Source organism: Heterodontus francisci, chromosome 37 (assembly GCF_036365525.1).
Source record: "Heterodontus francisci isolate sHetFra1 chromosome 37, sHetFra1.hap1, whole genome shotgun sequence".
NCBI classification, from domain to species: Eukaryota; Metazoa; Chordata; class Chondrichthyes; order Heterodontiformes; family Heterodontidae; genus Heterodontus; species Heterodontus francisci.
The window spans coordinates 11,460,275-11,481,401 of NC_090407.1; the positions used below are offsets into that span (position 1 = coordinate 11,460,275).

General features: G+C 43.8%; 1 protein-coding gene across 1 annotated transcript in view; it reads left to right on the top strand.

Moving 5' to 3' along the window:
* Positions 1-10,376: 10,376 nt before the first annotated feature.
* The window catches only part of LOC137352007 (protein polyglycylase TTLL10-like), a 34,868-nt gene continuing 24,117 nt past the window's right edge, over positions 10,377-21,127 (top strand). Inside the window, exons 1-5 of the mRNA XM_068016985.1 lie at positions 10,377-10,428; positions 11,279-11,447; positions 15,290-15,408; positions 16,386-16,506; positions 19,034-19,119. Of these exons, the coding sequence (XP_067873086.1) occupies positions 10,377-10,428; positions 11,279-11,447; positions 15,290-15,408; positions 16,386-16,506; positions 19,034-19,119 (547 nt within the window). The remainder of the gene's footprint in view (positions 10,429-11,278; positions 11,448-15,289; positions 15,409-16,385; positions 16,507-19,033; positions 19,120-21,127) is intronic.

Here is a 21,127-nt window from a genome sequence, read left to right on the forward strand (position 1 = left end):
ACCTTCACCACACGGACTGCGGAGGTTCAAAAAGGTGGCTCACCTTCTCGAGGGCAATTTGGGATGGGCAATAAATGCTGGCAGCGATGCCCAGATCCCATGAATGAGTAAAATAATAGGTGCAAATTGTTTATTGAAATTATGCTGGAAATGGCAGGAAAGTTCTCCCCTGGTGTGTTCAGGAAAGTCACTTTTGAGATGTTTAAGCACTGTGCAGTCAAAATGAACAACCGATTCATAAAATATATGTGTAGATTTTTTTAAAAATGTAAACGATCGTAAGCAAAATGACAGGATGTGAAAGATTTAGACAAGTTTGGTTTCTGTGGTGTCATGACAGGGGAGTGACCTTCGAAAGGAAAATTATATAGGTCATGGGGAATAATGAACTATTTGCACAATGCTGACAGAAAATAACCCAGAGTTCTGCTGAAATGGCAGAAGGCAGGTCAGGAAACATAAAGAGCAAAATCAGGAGCATGTCATGGAGCGTAAATAATAGTGATCTGAAAGAGGCGAAATATCTAAAAGGGAAGATGTGACAAGAGTGTGATAGATTGGTGCTGAACTGGCAAATGTAGAGTTTGATTTTGTATCTCCCTGAAATATCATTGATGAGTGCGGCTCCACAGAAGTTAAGTGGAATGCTGGTCAAAGATGAGACAACTCAATAACTCAGTGAAGCTGTGGTTCTCGTATGGTTCAGCCAGTGTTTGATAACTTCCTGGGAATGCTAAATTATATGATCGGAATGCGCTGCTGAAAGTGGCACAGATACAATGAACTTGTAAGTGGAACGTTTTATGTTCAGTTTTACTAAGAACCCAGTTCCACCCACAGACAACAACACAAACGTTCAAAAATATTAGCAGTAGGCATAATTTGATGATGGATTTTTAATCATTGCTGTGCCTACAAAGGTGACAAGTCCAGCAATGCCACTTTAACTAAGGTCTTTGTGACTGTTGGAGGTCACCACTGGCATCATAGTGCATCATGGGGACTGGGCTAAAGATGATATGGCTTCGGAGGAAGATGCACCCTACTTTTCCAATTTAATAGAATTCAGAGCCCATTTCCTCAGCAATGAAACATACATTCTGGAGACCCTCACTAACAAGCAGCACAACTGTTCTACAGGTTAGTGTTCAATCTTTATGTCATCGTGCAGCTGAATGGCCAACTGGTACACATCATCATACACCAAAAGATGGCAAAGTGTAGACCTCAAACTGCAGTATCTCTAGCCCAAGCTACATTGGGTCTACAGTTAGAAAATATCGAAGATTCATTCTCCTGGATATTGATTGACTTACTCTCAAATTTGGGGCAATTTTACCACAACCTGTCCTCCTGGAAACTAATGGGTTGGAGTGGAATGTTGGTTTTGCACCCTGCTCAATATTGGTCTATATTAACCTCAGTGCAGAGTAAGGTTGGGGTGAGAGTAAAACTCACATTACAGCTGATGCTGTCAGTTTCTGATGAGTGGCTTAGGTTTAAATTTCCCCCCGTTCTGCAAAACTGTTACATAGATCGGGACATTTTCCATGATGCCATAACACTCTGCATGAGCAGGTAACAGTTGGGAGGAGAGTCTGTGTCTGTCCAAGGTAAAATATTTAATCTTACGAAGAATGCAGACAAATGACTGTGCTATTCTCATATCAATGCTTTTTGTGCCTCTGTAGGTTATAGAATTATATAAGATCTTGTTGGCTTTTAATTACATCATAAACTACGAGCACAAGATTTGAGAGTTTTGAAAATATCATGAAGAACCCCAGTCTCTGTTACATCCTTGCACACACTTCAGTCATTTTTAAAATCTGTGTAATTAGGACGATTTAATCCTAGGGCCTTACTTTTGACACCGAAGTTACAGGGGTTGATTTTCTGACTTTACAATGCGCATGTGCAAATTTCTGAAATGTGCTGCTGACTGATGAACCTCCCACTGATAGCGCACAATAAAGAAATCACATCAGGTATGTCCGCTTCCTAATGATAAGTGCCAATGGGACCAGTAGCTTTACTCATTTGGCTTTGTGCTGTCAGACAGGATAAAAAGGATTACAAGACACTTGTAATTGTGTCACCTGACAGATGAATGTTGTTTTACTAAGAAGTACACCAGTTATAATTGAACCCAACAATCTCAAGGAAGCAGGAGGTACAGTCATGTCACTTGTAGGCCCAGAGTTGATGTTGGGTCTTTTTCAACTTTCCAATTTTCTTCCAAATCCCTATGTCCTCAACTCATGGTGATGATTCTTCAGTTGGTTGTGCTCTCCAGTACCTTCTTCAATTGGCCCTTATTCATGTGTGAGCCTTAGCTACCTGACTTTAGATGATATTGCAACTGAGCCCTGATCCTGCCCTCACCTGTCCATAACATCATAGGCACATCCTGGTGAGGCTTGTTGTATTGCAGTCAACAGCAGGACCTATGACAGACTTCCCTTTCAGAATCCAAGGACATGCAACTTATTGTAAAGCCAGTTGTGCCTTTCCGCTGTCCAATTAGCTATCTCAGCACAGGGCAGGGATTGACCTTCCTGGTCCATAGGCCTCTGGAATCAAGCTTTGCTCCTGAGGCACCAGGGCAACTTGGAGAGATTGTAGACAACAGGGATCTTACAACTAATAAATAAAAGTGTCCTCCTAGCACCTTGATGCTGTTACAATCCTTCTTGTGAAGTCTCGTTTTCACTGTCACATACTGTTTACATCACAAAGGTTCCTCTGCCTGTCATTACATTGCCACTGATCCCAGGGTCTTGAAGTTTGATTGAAAGAATAAATCAATAGACTAATGAATAAGGTCAGAGCATGGGAAGTCAGGGGATAGGTAGCAGAATGGATAGGTAGATGACTGCAAGACAGAAAGCAGAGTAGGTGTAAAGGGTAGCTATTCAGAGAAGCAGAGAGTGGAAAGTGTGCTCCCAGAAGGATCAATGCTGGGATGACTGGTGTTCACAATTGATATTAATGATTTAGGCTTTGGAATCAAAAACACAAATTCTGAATTTTGGGTTGACACCAAATTGGGGGAAATAGTCAATACTGAGGAGGGCTGCAACAAAGTACAAAAAGCCACTAATAAACTTGTAGAATGGGCACGTAATTGGCAAATGAATTTCAACACAGATAAGAGTGAGGTATTATAAGAAAAGTTGGGAAGTCACACATTCCCTGGAAAATAAGAATCTAAATGGGGTAGAAGAACAATGAGATCTAGGAGTACAAATACCCAAATCACTAAAAGTAGTGATGCGGGTTAATAAGGCTATTAAAAAAAGAGTTTATTTCCAGAGGGATAGAATTGAAACATAGAGAAGTTATGCTAAAATTGTATCAAACTTTGGTCGGACTACATGTGGAGTATTGTGTACAGTTCTGGTTGCCATGTTATAAGAAGGCGATAGAGGCACTGGAGAGGGTGCAAATAAAAATTTACAAGGCTGATATCAGAAATGCAAGGTTATACCTATCAGGAAAGGATGAAGAGGCTGGGTCTCTTTTCACGTGAAAAGAGAGGTTGAGGGGTGACCCATTGGAGGTCTTTAAAATTATGAAAGGCTTTGATAGAGTAGGCACAGTGAGGGTGTTTCCCAATTGTGGTGAAGAGCAAAACTAGAGGCCATCACTATAAGATAGTCACCAAGAAATCCAATAAGGAATTCAGAAGAAACGTCTTTACCCAGAGAGTGATGAGAATGTGGAACTCACTACCACAGCGAGTGGTTGAGGCTCGTGTGGAGCATAATCGTCGGCTTGGACTGGTTGGGCCAAAGGGCCTGTTTCTGCGCTGTTTATTTATGTAATTCTAAGTAAATTGAAGAAGAAATGATCTGATTAATTTTGATCAGTGGCCGTAGAAGGAGGCTGCTGTCTCTACTCAGGGTTCTGATGATCTTGGCTTTGCTCTTCTGCTCTTGGAATCCCTTAATTTTATGGAGAATAAAATATACTTGTTGGTGGAAAACATTTCAGGAGTTGGCATGTCATAGATTCAATTCTGAGCAGTTTGAAAATCTGAAGAGTTCAACCATCCATCTGAACCCTGAGAGCAATAAAGTAACGCAATTCCTCTGGTGTTTACACAGGCAACCAAACCTTTTTTTATTTAAAATGAATTTTAATCAGTGTAATTAGTGTAATTTATTGATAATTAGTAATTATTACTAATTTCCTTTAAATAGTAAGTAGTGGTTTTTAGGGAATCAAGGTCCCTAGTGTAAATAATCTCAAATTTTTGAGTAATTTAAGGGAGTAAATTAAGGGTAAGTCATGGCAGGGCAGCTCTGCAACGTGGAGTGCTCCTCCCGTGCAATGTGGGAAGTCAGGGGCACTTCCAGTGTCCAGGGTGAACACGTGTGCAGGAAGTGTCTCCTGCTGCAGCTACTCGAAATCCATGTTTTGGATCTGGAGCGGCGGCTGGGGACGCTGAGGAGCATCCGCGAGGCTGAGATCATCGTGGATAGCACATACAGGGAGGTGGTCACACCACAGGTAGAGACTGCTCAGGCAGAAAGAGAATGGGTGACCATCAGGCAGAGTAGAAGAACTAGGCAGGTAGTACAGGAGTCCCCTGGGCCCATCTCCCTCTCTAACAGATATTCCGCTTTGAATGCTGTTGGGGGAGATAGCTTCTTGGGGGAATGCAGCAAGAGCCAAGTCTGTGGCACCATGGGTGACTCAGCTGCACAGAAGGGGAGGAAAGCGAGTGGGAGAGCTATAGTGATAGGGGATTCTATCGTAAGGGGTACAGACAGGCGTTTCTGTGGCCGCAAACGTGACTCCAGGATGGTATGTTGCCTCCCTGGTGCTCGGGTCAAGGATGTCATGGAGCGGCTGCAGGACATTCTGAAGGGGGTGGGTGAACAGTCAGAGGTCGTGGTTCACATTGGTACCAACGACATAGGTAGAAAGAGGGATGAAGTCCTGCAACAAGAATTTAGGAAGCTAGGTAACAGATTAAAAAGCAAGATATAGAATCTTCAGGTGTGATGGGGGTGGGGGGGGAGGTTGTAAAAGAGGAGGTGATATTGCACAATTGATCAAGGAGTCAATTACTGCAGTAAGGAGGGATGATATCTTAGAAAGTTCCTCAAATGAGGCCATATGGGTAGAACTTAAAAACAAAAAGGGGGCAATCATATGGCTGGGAGTGTACTACAGGCCTCCAAACAGTCAGGGAGAAATAGGGAGCAGATATGTAGGCAAATCTCAGAGAGGTGCAAAAATAATAGTGTCATAATAGTAGAGGATTTCAACTTCCCCAATATTAACTGGGATAGTCTTAGTGCAAAAGGTTTAAAGGGGGCGGAATTCTTAAAGTGCATACAGGAGAACTTTTTGAGCCAGCACATAGAAAGTCCTACAAGAGGAGGGGCGTTACTGGACCTAATCCTAGGGAGTGAAGCCAGACAAGTAGTAGAAGTGTCTGTGGGGGAGCATTTCAGGAATAGTGACCATAACTCTGTAAGATTTAAGGTAGTTGTGGAAAAAGACAAAGATGGACCGGAAATAAAGATACTGAATTGGGGGAAGGCCGATTTCAATATGATAAAACAGGATCTGGCCAAAATGGACTGGGAGTAGCTACTTGTAGGAAAGTCCACATAAGACCAGTGGGAGTCATTCAAAGAGGAAATAGTGAGAGCTCAGACCCAACATGTACCCCCCGTTAAGGTGAAGGGTAGGACCAACAAGTCCAGGGAACCCTGGATGTCAAGGGATATAGAGGTTTGGATAAGGAAAAAAAAGAAGGCTTATGGCAGATTCAGAGGGCCGAAAACAGCAAAGGCGCTAGAGGAGTATAGAAAGTGTAGCGGGAGTACTTAAAAAAGTAATTAGGAGAGCGCAGAGGGGACATGAAAAAATACTGGCGGACAAGATAAAGGAAAATCCTAAGGCATTTTATAAGTATATTAAGGGCAAGAGGATAACCAGGGAAAGAGCAGAGCCCATTGGGGACCAAAGTGGCAATCTGTTTGTGGAGCCGGAGGACATAGGTGAGGTTTTACATGATTACTTTTCATCTGTGTTCACTATGGAGAAGGATAATGTGGGTGTAGAAATCAGAGAGGGGGATTGTGATATACTTGAACATATTAGCATTGAAAGGGAGGAAATATTAACTGTTTTAGCAGGCTTAAAAGTGGATAAATCCTCAGGCCCAGGTGAGATGTATCCCAGGCTGTTATGTGAGACAAGGGAAGAGATAACAGGGGCTCTGACACAAATTTTCAAATCCTCTCTGGCCACAGGAGAGGTACCAGAGGATTGGAGGACAGCAAATGTGGTACGATTATTCAAGAAGGGTAGCAGGGATAAACCAGGTAATTACAGGCCGGTGAGTCTAACATCAGTGGTTGGGAAACTATTGGAAAAAATTCTGAGGGACAGGATTAATCTCTACTTGGAGAGACAGGGATTAATCAGGGATAGTGCGCATGGCTTTGTCAGGGGGAGAGCGTGTCTAACTAACTTTATTGAATTTTGCGAGGAGATGACTAGATGTGTAGATGAGGGTAAAGCAGTTGATGTAGTCTATATGGACTTCAGTAAGGCTTTTGATAAGGTCCCTCATGGGAGATTGGTTAAGAAGGTAAGAGCCCATGGGATCCAGGGCAATTTGGCAAATTGGATCCAAAATTGGCTTAGCAGCAGGAGGCAGAGGGTAATGGTCGAGGGTTTTTTTTGCGAGTGGGAGCCTGTGACCAGTGGTGCACCACAGGGATTAGAGCTGGGGCCCTTGCTGTTTGTAGTGTATATTAATGATTTAGATGGGAATATAGGAGGTATGATCAGTAAGTTCGCAGATGACACGAAAATTGGTGGTGACGTAAATAGTGAGGAGGAAAGCCTTAGACTACAGGACGATATAGATGGGCTGGTAAGATGGGTGGAGCAGTGGCAAATGGAATTTAATCCTGAGAAGTGCGAGGTGATGTATTTTGGGAGGACTAACAAGGCAAGGGAATATACAATGGGTGGTAGGACCCTAGGAAGTACAGAGGGTCAGAGGGACCTTGGTGTACTTGTCCATAGATCACTGAAGGCAGCAGCACAGGTAGATAAGGTGGTTAGGAAGGCAAATGGTATACTTCCCTTTATTAGCCGAGGCATAGAATATAAGAGCAGGGAGGTTATGATGGAGCTGTATAAAACACTAGTTAGGCCACAGCTGGAGTACTGTGTGCAGTTCTGGTCATCACACTATAGGGAGGATGTGATTGCACCAGAGAGGGTGCAGAGGAGATTCACCAGGATGTTGCCTAGGCTGGAGCATTTCAGCTATGAAGAGAGACTGAAAAGGCTTGGGTTGTTTTCCTTAGAGCAGAGAAGGCTGAGGGGGGACATGATTGAGGTATACAAAATTATGAGGGGCATAGATAGGGTAGATAGGAAGAAACCTTTTCCCTTAGCGGAGGGGTCAATAACCAGGGGGCATAGATTTAAGGTCAGGAGCAGGAGATTTAGAGGGGATTTGTGGAAAAAATTTTCACCCAAAAGGCGGTTGGAATCTGGAACGCACTGCCTGAAGGGGTGGTAGATGCAGGAACCCTCACAGCATTTAAGAAGTATTCAGACGAGCACTTGAAACCCCATAGCATACAATGCTACAGTCCAAGTGCTGGAAAATAGGATTAGAATAATTAGGTGCTTGATGGCCGGCACAGACACAATGGGCCAAAGGGCCTGTTTCTGTGCTATATAACTCTATGACTCTATGACTCTCCTTCCAGGGCCTCACTGTCCTCAAGGTCCACACATCTCTGGCGGGCCATGCTATGGAGAATGCAGCAGACCACCATAATGGCAAAGACCTTTGCAGAAAGGCATTGGAAGGGTCCTGCCCGATCAGTCCAGGCACCAGATTTGCAGCCAGAGAAACCCAGTGGCCTGCTCAATGGTTGGTCTGCTGAGCAGGTGGCATTGGTTGTTTCACCTCTGTGCCTCTGCCTGGGGCTCCTGTACAGGGGTCAGTAGCCACCTCTTCAGGAGATTTCCCTTGTCGCCTTGGAGCCAGCCATGCACTTTGGGGGTTGGACTGAAGATCTGAGGCAGCCTGGACTGGCGGAGGATGAAGGTTTCATGGCAGCTGCCAGGAAATCGAGCACAAACACGGAAGAAGCTCTGAAATAAAACCAAGTAATGCTGGAAATACTCAGCAGGTCTGGCAGCATCTGTGGAGAGAGAAGCGGAGTTAACGTTTCCAGCATCCGCAGTATTTTGCTTTTATGGAAGAAGCTCTGTTGTGGTCACAGACCAGTTGGACATTGAGGGAGTAGAAGCCCTTCCTGTTGTTGGATCTCGCTGGCTGATTACTTGGTGCCTTGATGACCACATGGGTACAATCACCTGAAAGAATTCATTGATGATGTTAAAATCCATTGCCCTCTGTGCCAGTGCAGGCTTATCTGTTTCCAACTGGGTGAAGTCCCTGCCCTCCTGAAAAGGGCATCTGTGACCTGCCTAATGGAATGCTGACTGCCAGATGCCACCTTGGTCTACAGCTGGTTCCTGGAATGACTCGTTTGCATAGAAGTTCAGGGCACCTGAGACTTTGATGGCTGCAAGTAGGGGACTATCATGGGGGCCATGAGGCCTCAGGTCTTTGGGGATCAGAGTACACAGGACCGAGACCATCTGCCTGGATAGGCACAGCCTCCTATGGCACTGGCGCCTGTCATTTGCAGGTAGCTGACTCTTGGGCTGTGCACCCGATGTCTTGGGTAGTGCCTTCCTCCCCTTGCAGCCCCCTCAGCTGTGCTCCTCTGGCCTCCTGTTACCCAGGAGGTTACATCTACCGCAGCTCATCCTGGCTGCTCTGTCCAATGTCAGAGTCGCCTGCTCCCATCTGACCTCCAGCAACTGGGCCTTGTATGCTCACCAGGCCTTCCCATACCAACCCCAAGTGCCACAGTGATACCAGTGGACTCACTTCCCTATCCGGTCTCATGCCAATCTCCCAATTTAACATTCAACTCCTACACCTGCAACAATATCCTCAGTGAGACATTCACTGAGAAAGGAGGTAGCTAAGCTTCATCTGCTGCCTCTGCTTTAAATTAAACAGTCATTTCCATCACCCTCATCTCCCTCCACAATGCTCATGTCCTCACTACCTTGCCGTGACTATCCTTCCACACCCCCACATCCCACCCCCACACCCTCGCTCCGCTCGGCATTTTCCCTGTTTCCAGCTTTTAAAAATAGCTTTCTGCTTCTGACAGGCCTGTTAATGAGCTCTTTAACGAGCTCAACAGGCAATTAATTGGACGAGTTCCCTCCCTGCCAGTGGAAGTTACAAAGAGGATTGCTTTCCAGAGGCGGTCGAAACCAATGCTGACCTCCAAGAATGCATCTTCAAATTGCACTCGCTGTCTCTGTTCTCAATGGGGATTGAAAATCCAGCCCTATTATTCCCAAAGCTCTCCACCACTGGGGGTTCTTCCCACCTCATACCTGGTCCGATTGTAGACTAATTGATAGAGACTGATTGTTAGGATTATCCAATAACTCCATTAATATTGTATCATGAGACTGCCAGGATGGTAGAAAGTGAACTATCTCATTGAAACGTATAAAGTTCTTAGAGGGCTTGACAGGGTAGATACTGAGAGGTTGATTCCCCTGGGTGGGGAGTCTAGGACTAGTAGTCACAGTTTCAGAATAAGAGGTCGGCCGTTTAAGACTGAGATGAGGAGAAGTTTCTTCACTCAGAGGGTTGTGAATGTTTGGAATCATCTACCCTAGAGGGCTGTGGGTGGTTTGATCATTGAGTATATTCAAGACAGAGATCATTAGATTTTTGTGCACTAAAGGAATCAGGGGATATGGGGATAGGGCAGGAAAATGGAGTTGAGGTGGGAGATTGTCATGATCGTATTGAATGGCAGAGCCAACTCAAGGGGCCGTATGGTCTACTCCTGCTCCTATTTCTTATGTTCTTATGTTTCTTATGTAGATGAACCTTGGTCTTTTCTTTGTCTCACATTTTGTTCCTAGGAGATGGAGTGTCTGACTCAATAACTTAATTGATGGTTTGGAGGGATTGCTGAAATAATAAAACCATGCAAGTTAGCGAAGGAGGTATGAAGCCAGTGTCCGTCAGCAGCTTTCCCCAAATTTATGTCTTCACTCGCAGAGCTGTCAGCTTCCCTTAGCCTTCTTTTCCCGATTTCTGCTCAGTGTAAATACTTTCACACCCCACCCCCCACCCCAGCGACCACCCCCCCCTCTCCCCCCACCTTTGTGAAGCAACTTGGGACAATTCACCACTTTGAAGATGCTACGTAAGTGTAAATTATTGTCTGACAATATTAGTTGAATAGTCTGTATATTGTGGAAATCATCCCAAGATGCAGGCTGAGCTGCTGTCCCTGATCTGGGAAATCCGTGTTGATATTACTGGTATTAGCCTAATGTGGGGGCTCACATACAAAAAGTTTTAAAGGTGGCAGGACAAGTTGATAAGGCTGTTTAAAAAAAAGCATACTTGGATGCCTGGGCTTTATAACTATTGCACGAAAGCTATGCTAAATCTTTATAAAACACTGGTTAGGGTTCAGCTGGAGTATTGTGTCTAATTCTGGGCACCACACTTTAGGAAGGATGTCAAGGCCTTGGAGAGGGCGTGGAGGAGATTTACTAGACTGGTACCAGGGATGAGACTTCAATAAAGTGGAAAGACTAAAGAAGCTGGGATAGTTCTCCTTGGAGCAGAGACGGTTAAAGGGCAATTCAGTGGAGATGTTATGTAAACTGTATTGTGGAATGCCTTTTGTATGTAAAAAGCATGCCATACACTCTCCAGGAACTATCACTTTTATTATCTCTTCTAAATATTGTGCAATAATCAGACCTACCAATGTTCATTCGGCATGAGAGCACAATTACCCACCTCAGGATACATTCTCCCTCGTTCAGGAACTGTGTCTACTTGTTGGCAATTTTCTGCTTTCCCGTACTGGAGAGAAGGAGATAGTATTACCCAAAGTTAGGAAGTGTTATATTTTGTGGGTTTTCAAGTCACATGGTGTACAAAATAACAGACTGTGTAAATCAAATCATGTCACAAGAGCAAGATGGAGATTGACAGCACCAATCACAAGGGAGTTGTGCTACAGTTGGTGCTAATGACTCTGGAATGAAAAATTGGGGGGAACTGATTTTGAAGCTTGTGAAAATCCCCAGTTTTTGTGAGCTTCTCCTAACGCTTTTTGGTCTGTCTCCGTCTGAATTTCCCCGTCCTACACTGCAGGAACTGAAGCCTCACAACACAATTTGGAAAATGCAAGGTGTCGTAACAGCATCTCTCATCCCAAAACAAAAGGTGAAGTCAGCCCCAGGCCCAACAAATCCAGGAAGGTGGATGACTATAGAGATTGCAGGCCAATCTTCTATGTCTCAGGCACAAACGGAACTGACCTGTATGTATAAAAGTAACGTTTCATTATAACACAAAGCCGCTTGCTATGTCTTTCTTTGAATGTCCTAGTGCAATAATATTTCATAAATATAATTTCATATGATTTTTCTTGCTGATTAAGTACCATAAAGCTGCACAAAACTTATATTTGATGTGGTTTTATGGGACCTAAATTGCTTCAGCACAGTTACTAAGTTTTTGTCCCAATACCTATCTGTTTCTCTGTCTTGTTTCATAACTTCCCAGAACTGACAGGTTTTGGGTGAAGATCCAGTATTGCATGGAGACACACATCTGCTAAGGGCCAAAGAGAGAGAGGAGGTGGTCCACCAGTGACCCCTGAGTATCATTATCCAAACCACTGGCCCAGATGTTGTCCCTGTTGCATTTTACCAGAGGGAGTGACGGAAGGAAATCAAGAGTGGAAAAATAGGAATTTCCTCTGAGATGTTCCTGCTTCAGTTCTGCCATAACTTTGCAGTGGAAAGTCTGTTTACATGCAATAGGGCTGCTGTGCATTACCGATGACATTACAATAGAGCAGGAGCAACCCCAAAGAAATTCCTGACCCCAAGTTGTTTAAGCAGTTCATGCCTGTTACCTCTTGCCTGCCCAAGGGTTGTATTGGAAGGGTCCTGGGAAAATGCTGCCTGGGTAAGCAAGAGGAGGGGTGGAATAAATTACTTAATATATAGATATGTGAGGTGATGCATTTTGACACGATAAATAAAGGGAGATATTATATACTGTGTAGCAACACTTTAAAAGTAGAGGAGCAGCAAGGCTTACTGCTCAAGATACAAAAAGCTTTAAAGTTAGGAGGACAAGTTAAAGCAGTTCAAAAAAAAGGATATAAGACCCTAGGTTTTATAAATAGAAGTGTAGGGTACAAAAGCAAAGAGGTGATGTTAAACCTGTGCGAATCATTGGTTACCATACAACTAGATCGTGCCAAGTTCTGGACATTTTGCTTTAGCAAGGATGTTAAGACCATGAAGACAGCGCAGATGACGTTCACTGAGCTGCTTTTAGGGGTAAAAAAAAAATTCCTTATGAGGAGAGGCAAGGCCTCGAAATTGAGATGTCCAGCAACCATTTTTCGGATACTACACAGCCTACTCAGGTCTCAAAGTGGCAGCAAGAAAACATACGCGCCCTTCCAGCTGGGAATGCACTGACAGCCATATTAAGGACAAACAAGAGGTATCCATTACCCACATCTGAAGCAGGTGTTAAACAATTTGCATAAGCAAATAAGGGACCTCATGCAGGCTCCAATATTGGTTTGCCCTGAGGCAGCCCACAACATTGTGGACTGCACTCCGGAAGACCTCCCATCTTGATCAGTTACCACCCCAACTCCCTGCCCATTCAATCTATAGATAATTAAAGTCACCCATTATTATAGTCCTGTTATTCCTGCATTTTTCTCTAATTTCTCTTCCTCTATCTCTTTCCACACTGTTCATCATATACATCTAGTTGAGTAACAGTTCCCTCCTTATTCGTTCATACCAACTAAATAGATTCAGCTCGTACATGAATCCTCTGTCTTGTCCCTGTGCTCCAGTGCTGTAATGGGACCTCTGATTTATGCAAACATTGCTTATCCTTTCGTTCCTGCTCGCTCTTTGCTGAGTGTTTTGTAACCAGCAATACTCAGCTCCCAGCTTATGATGTCGGATCCCACCCCATTGCAATGTGTTCCTCAGCTTACCAATTTTATTAACACCTCAAATTCCCGTCTGTCTTTTTGGTAATCATATTCATTTTACTCTGCCTGCCTAATGATCTGTTTCTCCTACCCTCCTTCCCTCTTGCTCTTTTTAGGTTTTGTTGTCTTGTTCTTTCCCTTCTTTGCTCTATCAGCTTAAACCCTCCTCCTTGCACCACCGGTCATTGTCCCGGCGAGGGCATTGGTTCCAGCCCTGTTCAGGCGAAATCTGTCTACTCTGGATAGGCCAGAAATAGTCCTCGTACCCCAGGAATTTTGTTAAATTCGTTCATGTGATGTTGGCATCGCTGGCAAGGCCGGCATTTGTTGCCCATCCCTAATTGCCCTTAAGAAGGTGGTGGTGAGCTGCTTTCTTGAACCACTACAGTCCATGTGGGGTAGGTACACCCACAGTGCTGTTAGGAAGGGAGTTCCAGGTTTTTGACCCAGTGACAGTGAAGGAACGGCGATACAGATCCAAGTCGGGACGGTGTATGGCTTGGAAGGGAACTTGCAGATTGTGGTGTTCCCATGCACCTGCTGCCCTTGTCCTTCTAAGTGGTAGAGGTTGTGGGTTTGGTAGGTGCTGTCGAAGGAGGCTTGGCGAGTTGCTGCAGTGCATCTTGTAGATGGTACACACTGCTCTCACTGTGTGTCGGTGGTGGAGGGAGTGAATGTTGAAGCTTGTGGATGGGGTGCCAATCAGGTGGGCTGCTTTGTCCTGGATGGTGCCGAACTTCTTGAGTGTTGTTGGAACTGCACTCATCCAGGTAAGTGGAGAGTATTCCGTCACACTCCTGACTTGTGCCTTGTAGATGGTGGACAGGCTTTGGGGAGTCAGGAAGTGAGTTACTTGCCACAGAATTCCCAGCCTCTGACCTGCTGCTATAGCCACAGTATTTATATGGTTGATCTAGTTAATTTTCTGGTTGATTGTAACCCCCAGGATGTTAATGGCATGGGCTTCAGCGATGGTAATGCCATTGAATGTCAAGGGAAGATGGTTAGATTCTCTCTTGTTGGAGCTGGTCATTGCTAGGCACTTGTGTGGCATGAATGTTACTTGCCACTTATCAGCCCAAGTCTGAATGTTGTCCAAGTTTTGCTGCATGTGGGCACAGGCTGCTTCAGTATCCGAGGAGTCGCGAATCGTTCTGAACATTTTGCAATCATCAGTGAACATCCCCACTTCTGAACTTATGATGGAGGGAAGGTCAATGATGAAGCAGCTGAAGATGGTTGGGTCTAGGCCACTGGCCTGAGGAACTCCAGCAGTGATGTAATGGGGTGAGATGATTGGCCTCCAACAACCACAACCATCTTCCTTTGCGCTAGGTAAGACTCCAGCCAGCGGAGGGTTTTTCCCCTGATTCCCATTGACTTTAGTTTTGCTAGGGCTCCTTGATGCGATACTCAGTCAAATGCTGCCTTGATATCAAGGGCAGTCATTCTCAGCTCTTTTGTCCATGTTTGGACCAAGGCTGTAATGAGGTCAGAAGTCGAATGGCCTTGGTAGAACTCAAACTGAGCATCAGTGAGCAGGTTATTGCTGAGTAAGTGCTGCTTGATAGCACTATCGATGACACCTTCCATCGCTTTTGTGATAATTGAGAGTAGACTGATGGGGTGGTAATTGATTGGATTGGATTTGTCCTTTTTGTTGACGGGACATACCTGGGCAATTATCTACATTGCTAGGCAGATGCCAGTGTTGTAGCTGTACTGGTACAGCTTGGCTAGGAGAGCTCAAGTCTTCAGCACTACAGTCGGGATGTTGTCAGGGCAAATAGCGTTTGCTGTATCCAGTGCAATCAGCCATTTCTTGAGATCACGTGAAGTGTATCGAATTGGCTGAAGACTCTCATCTGTAGTGCTGGGGACCTCAGGAGGAGGCCAAGATGGATCTCCACTCGGCACTTCTGGCTGAAAGTGGTTGCAATCGCTTCAGCCTTGAATGTGAAACCGTTCGCTCCAACACCATCTCTGCAGCCAAGCATGCACCTCCTTTCCACCATAATTAAACTCTTGAACTCAATGCGGTAAAGGGATATAAGGAAAATGGTTTAATTTGGTTTGTGCAGCATACACTCTTGCACATTGAGACATTAAATTATTTCTTTTCAATACAGAGTTGTCAGCTTTTGTGAGAACAGGGGTTGGAAGCGAATCTATGACAATGACAGAGCTGACTACTTATTAAAATGGTGTGAAATTAATACATCAACCAACTTTCAAAACTTCCAAGAAGGTAAAGTGCTGTCTGAATGATTTAGCACAGGAGCTGCCATAAGAGTAACATTATACAGAATTGCAAACCCAAGTTTTTACGTCCTCTTTTGTTTCTATGATATTGTAGCTTTGATTGTTTTTTTTTTACTTATAGGGGAAGGGAAAATACATGTTCTCTTTACTTTCTAAAACTGATGCTGGATATAAATGGAAGTTCTTTCTTTCTATGACCCACTGATATAATACGCTTTGTATTTGGCTTCTTTGCAAATTGAGGTATCGTATGAGATTCTCTAACTTTTTCCCTCTAATCTTGCTTTTTCCTGTCCTATCCTGTCCTGAAGGCAGTCAAAGCATGATTCTATAATCACCAGCTTTATGTGTCCCTCCACGATGCCTAGCCAGCTATTATTCGAGTGTGGGCTTAAATGGTGACTTAGTTACTGGAGGATATTATGGCTTTCCCTTTCTTTGTCCAACATTCAGGCACAAGTGATTTCTAAGCAGCTACACTGGGTAGTAATCACCAGCTGGATTCCTAGCTGATAGTTTTCCTCTTTTCAGGTCATAGACATTGAGGCCAGTTTTAATGTTTCCACCCTGGGCGAAGAGCAGCTAACTTAGTACAGATCAAGCCTGGGATCTTTCTCATGTATATGGCTCAGGATCATATCAGTAGCATACCTTTTATATGCACCCCATATTTTTGTATGTCTGTCTTTGGTATATAGACATGACTAGCCCCAAAAGAAATCAGAGAGACCAAAATACATGGTACATAGTATTCATGGTATTACATGGGAATACATGGTACATCAAAAACTCTTGGTACATCCAGAGAGATCAATACATTGTATTATCAGGGAGTGCCTGGGACATCCAGAAATTTTAGAAATTTTGTGGTTTTAAGCATTCATCATTTCCCAAAACTGTATAATGTGTAATGTTAATTAGTTTTTCTAATGCTTATGGCTTTAATTTCTGTCATTCTGACAGGTAAGCAGCTATTAAACCAGATCCCAAACAACAAACTCCTGACCACCAAGATTGGCCTCTGCTCTTCCCTGAAGACCTATGAGCAGACAGTAACTAAATATGCAAAGATTATATATCCCAGGTAAGAGAACTAGGTCACTCCATTTTTCCACTGTAAAAATTGCTCGCATTTATAGAGCCGACTTCAAAGTAGAAAAATGTCCCAAGGCACTTCATAAAGATGTGAGGAAAAATGGACATTGCACTAACAAAGGAGAGTTTAGGTGGAGTGACCAAAACGTTGGTTAAATAAATCAGTTTTAAGGCAGTAGAGAGAGGATTGAGTTAAGGGAGGATATTCCAGAGAATGGGAATTAAGAGGCTGATGGCATGGCTACCAATGGTTAAGCAAAGGAAGAGGTGATGCACAAAAGGTTGTGGTCAGAGGTCTGGGGCCCTTTGGCCCCTCCAACTGACCCTCCCATGTCCATGTGTCACCTGCTGTCCCTATTTGGATGCTAAATGCAAAGGCGGTCTACTAATTGGCCAGCAGACTTGCTACCGAAACACGTAGGTTTGGGACTGGAAGTGGTCCCAACGTTAGGTTCCCGACGCCTGCAGGAAAATTCAGCCCCATATTTTTCACACCTGGCCTCACATACACTTCTCCAATCTTTTTGAAGGCTGACTGAGCAAAGTCTGATCAGAAATCATTAAACTGCTTTATTTCACAGACTGAATGGGAATCTGAAGAGCAACAGTCAAACCAAATCTCCCTTCACTGCTCGAAAAGAATGAGATAAAACTAATAAACTACCTGCCCTGCCTTTTTGCGGGATGATATGCTTGCTTTTGGCCTCACTTCACTTTCAGACTATTTCTAACTCCAAAAACTGAATTTTTAGCTTCCAAGGGCTGTGTCTTCACAGTCCCCAGTTCAAAACCTGATTGTCCCTGGATTCCTTTTCCCTGTTCATTCTGGCTCCTGGAAGCAGACATGCGGCATCTCTGACACCTTCTCCATGCAAGGATTCATCGATCGGCCCATCCACCAAACTGGCTACCTCTTCCTCCAGGTCTGTATTGTCTGTCGACATCTCATGCCATACCCAGATGCAGTGAATCATGTACCGCATAGTGGATGTGATTAATTGTTCAATCACCTGAGATGAGATGACAAATTGCTCAACATCTCTGACCACTCTGGCTGTTAGACTGGGATTAGACACTAGATTCTTGTAACCATTTCAAATATACGGGGGGGGGGTTGCAATATCCCCCAAACTGGGGGTTTATCTGCTATTATTGCATGTTTTGCAATGCCTGCAAACTGTGGCTTTTTTTAATCTGTGCAAATTCACCTTGTTTTAAAACACAAACTAAAACATAACTCAATCCCAAAATCCATTACGTGAGAAAGAAGATCATCAAACGTCCTGAATTATGGGAAACACAGATACTGCGAATTTTGGGGTTTCTGTTAAGGTTCTGCCTGAATTACAGTGGCTGATTAGGGAATAGCCTGAGGCAGTTCCTGGTGGACTGCCCTCACTGGCATCTCTAGGCTGGAGATTAGGGTTTGTGTCCTGTGTCCAGGGTGAAATGAATGCTGGCTGTGTAAGCTGTCGAATTGTGAAGATTTACTGCTACTAAAATAGGATATGTGGTTATTAATATTTTGCTTTGATATTTTAATTTAAGGAATTTAATGTTCTACTTTGTCCATTTAAATGGAACATGTCTGGGGCAATAGATGTTCTTGTGAAATGGAATTAAACAATTTCACCTGCAATTTCACCAATTAGTATAAGATGAATTATTTGTAGTCAATGAATAATTGAAGCAGGCAGAACATGTTATTCACTAGTTTGTGGTCCATTTGAATACAGGTGTAAGCCAAGCACTTCAGCAATGTCACTCTTATGGCACAAATCTGATTGGTTCAGATTCAAGCATTGGACTCCTGACGAAAATGTTTCTCACCAGATTTGAGGATTGTTTCATTCTTCTGAATTTTGAGGTTGAAAATCCCAATCTTCCCTAATGCTTGCAACCTTCTCCCCTTCCCCACCCCACCTCCAGCCTTGATGCTTCATTCACTCTCCCCAGTTTGACCCTGCATTTCCCTCCCACTCCTCTGCTTTCTTCCTCTAGTTATGGTCCCTTCCTCAGTACCGTTAGGGAAATGTCAAGTTTTCATGAAAACAGTGCATTAGGGTGAGCAGATGAAGCACAGATTCATACAGCACAGAAGGTCCATCATTGTCTGTGCCTGCTCTCTCAAAGAGCTATCCAGCGAGCCCCTTGCCTTCCTCTTTCCTCGTAGCACTGCAAATTTTTCCTTTTAAAGTATGTATACGATTCTCTTTTTGAAAGTTACTATTGATTTTGCTTCTGCCATCTTTTCAGGCAGTACATTCTAGATCACAACAACTCACTGCATAAACAAATTTCCCCTTGTGTTACCTCTGGTTGTTTTGCCAAGTTTCTTAAATGTGTGTCTTCTGATTACTAACATGTCTAGCACTGGAAACTGTTTAACCCTGTCTATCAAAACTCTTCATAATTTTAAATCTCCCCTTAACCATTTTGACTGTAGCATTCTTTGGGGCATTCTGAGGCTGTGAAAAATGATATGTAAATGCAAGCTCCTTTTTTTATTTCTCCAGATTTCTGAAAATGGCGGAGTTTTATCCTGAAACATATCGCATGGATGTGAAAAGTGAACGTCTAGCTTTCTTTGAAATTATGGAAGGTACTCTCTTTCCACCATTCTGGAATATTAGTTTCCCCTCCCCATATAACCACAACCAAAAAGGATAAGCTTTGATATTTATTTTCATGATGTATCATTGATTGGGGGATCATTGAATGATCAGAGCTCCAATTTTCCATCTCTCCTTTTTGCAGACATGTCTTAATGGCTTTCGTCCCTGCATGGAGCAACCTAAAGGAGCATAGGGAACAGGAGTAGGCCATTCAGCCACTTGAGCCTGTTCCACGCCATTCAATTAAATTGTGGCTTTTCTTTTTATTTGTTCCTGGGATGCGGGCGTTGTCGGCAAGGACAGCATTTGTTGCCCATCCCGAACTGCCCTTGAGAAGGTGGTGATGACCCATCTTCTTGAATCGCTACAGCCCATGTGGTGTAGTTACACCCATAGTGATCTGTAACTTAACTTCCTCTACCCGCCACAGCTCCATATTATTGAATATGCTTGGCTAGATAAAATCTATTGATCTCCAATTTAATGAGCTAACAACCGCTGGATTTTGTGGGGAGAGAGTTCCACACTCATCCCACCCTTTGCACGAAGAAGTGTTTCCAAACTTCTCTCCTGAATGGCCTGGCTCTGCTGTTAAGGTTATGTCCCCTTGTCATAGGCTGCCTCGCCATCAGAAAATGGTTCTCAATCACATTATGGCTTAATTTTATATAGTACAATAGAATTTAGGCCTATCCTATGTAATTTCTCCTTATAATTTAAAGATTGGAGCCCTGGTAACATTCTGGTGAACCTGCATTGGCCTTTCAAGGCCAAAATTGCCTTTCTAAAGGGCAATGCCCAGAACTGTACACAACTCTCCAGATGTGGTTTAACCAGACCTTTGTCTAACTTCCTCCCCTTTATACTCTAGCCCGCTAGTTATAAATGCTAATATTCCATTAGCCCTTCTGATTATTTTTTGTACCTGACTGCAACATTTTAGTGATCTTTATATGGATCCCTAAATCTCTTTGAAGCTCCACTGTTCAAATTTATAATTTTTTGGTCCAAAATAACTGATTTGATACTTACCTGCATTGAAATCGATCTGCCATAACTTTGCCCACTCATTTTATTCTATTAGTGTTTCTTTGTAATTTTATGCTCCTACCTACATTAATGCCTATATCACCAATCTTTCTGTCATCAGCACACTTGGATATATGGTTCTCTATTGTTTTATCTAAATCATTAATAAATATAGTGAATAGCTGAGGCCCCAGCACAGATCCTTGAGTGACACCACTAGTCACTTCCTTCCAATTAGAGTACATACCAGTTATCCCTATTCTCTGTCTTCTGCCACTTATGTAATCTCCTAACTGGGTCAATAGTTTGCCTTCAATTTCATCAGCTATCATTTTATCTAACAATCTTTTGAGTGGAACATTTTCTTTAAATTCATTTATGGGATGTCTGGTGGGTCTGATACCAGTGACGAGCTCCCTGTACAATGTGTCCTTGGGGATCCTGCCATCTTGCATGCGGTTCACATGGCCAAGCCATCTCAAGCGCCGCTGGCTCAGTAGGGTGTATATGCTGGGGATGTTGGCTGCCTCAAGGACTTCTGTGTTGGAGATACAGTCCTGCCACCTGATGCCAAGGATTCTCCGGAGGCAGCGAAGATGGAATGAATTGAGACGTTGCTCTTGGCTGACATACGTTGTCCGGGCCTCGCTGCCGTAGAGCAAGGTACTGAGGACACAGGCTTGATACACTCGTACTTTTGTGTTCAGTGTCAGTGCGCCATTTTCCCACACTCTCTTGGCCAATCTGGACATAGCAGTGGAAGCCTTTCCCATGCGCTTGTTGATTTCTGCATCGAGGGACAGGTTACTGGTGATAGTTGAGCCAAGGTAGGTGAACTCTTGAACCACTTCCAGAGCGTGGTCGCCGATGTTGATGGATGGAGCATTTCTGATGTCCTGCCCCATGATGTTCGTTTTCTTGAGGCTGATGGTTAGGCCAGATTCATTGCAGGCAGCCGCAATCCTG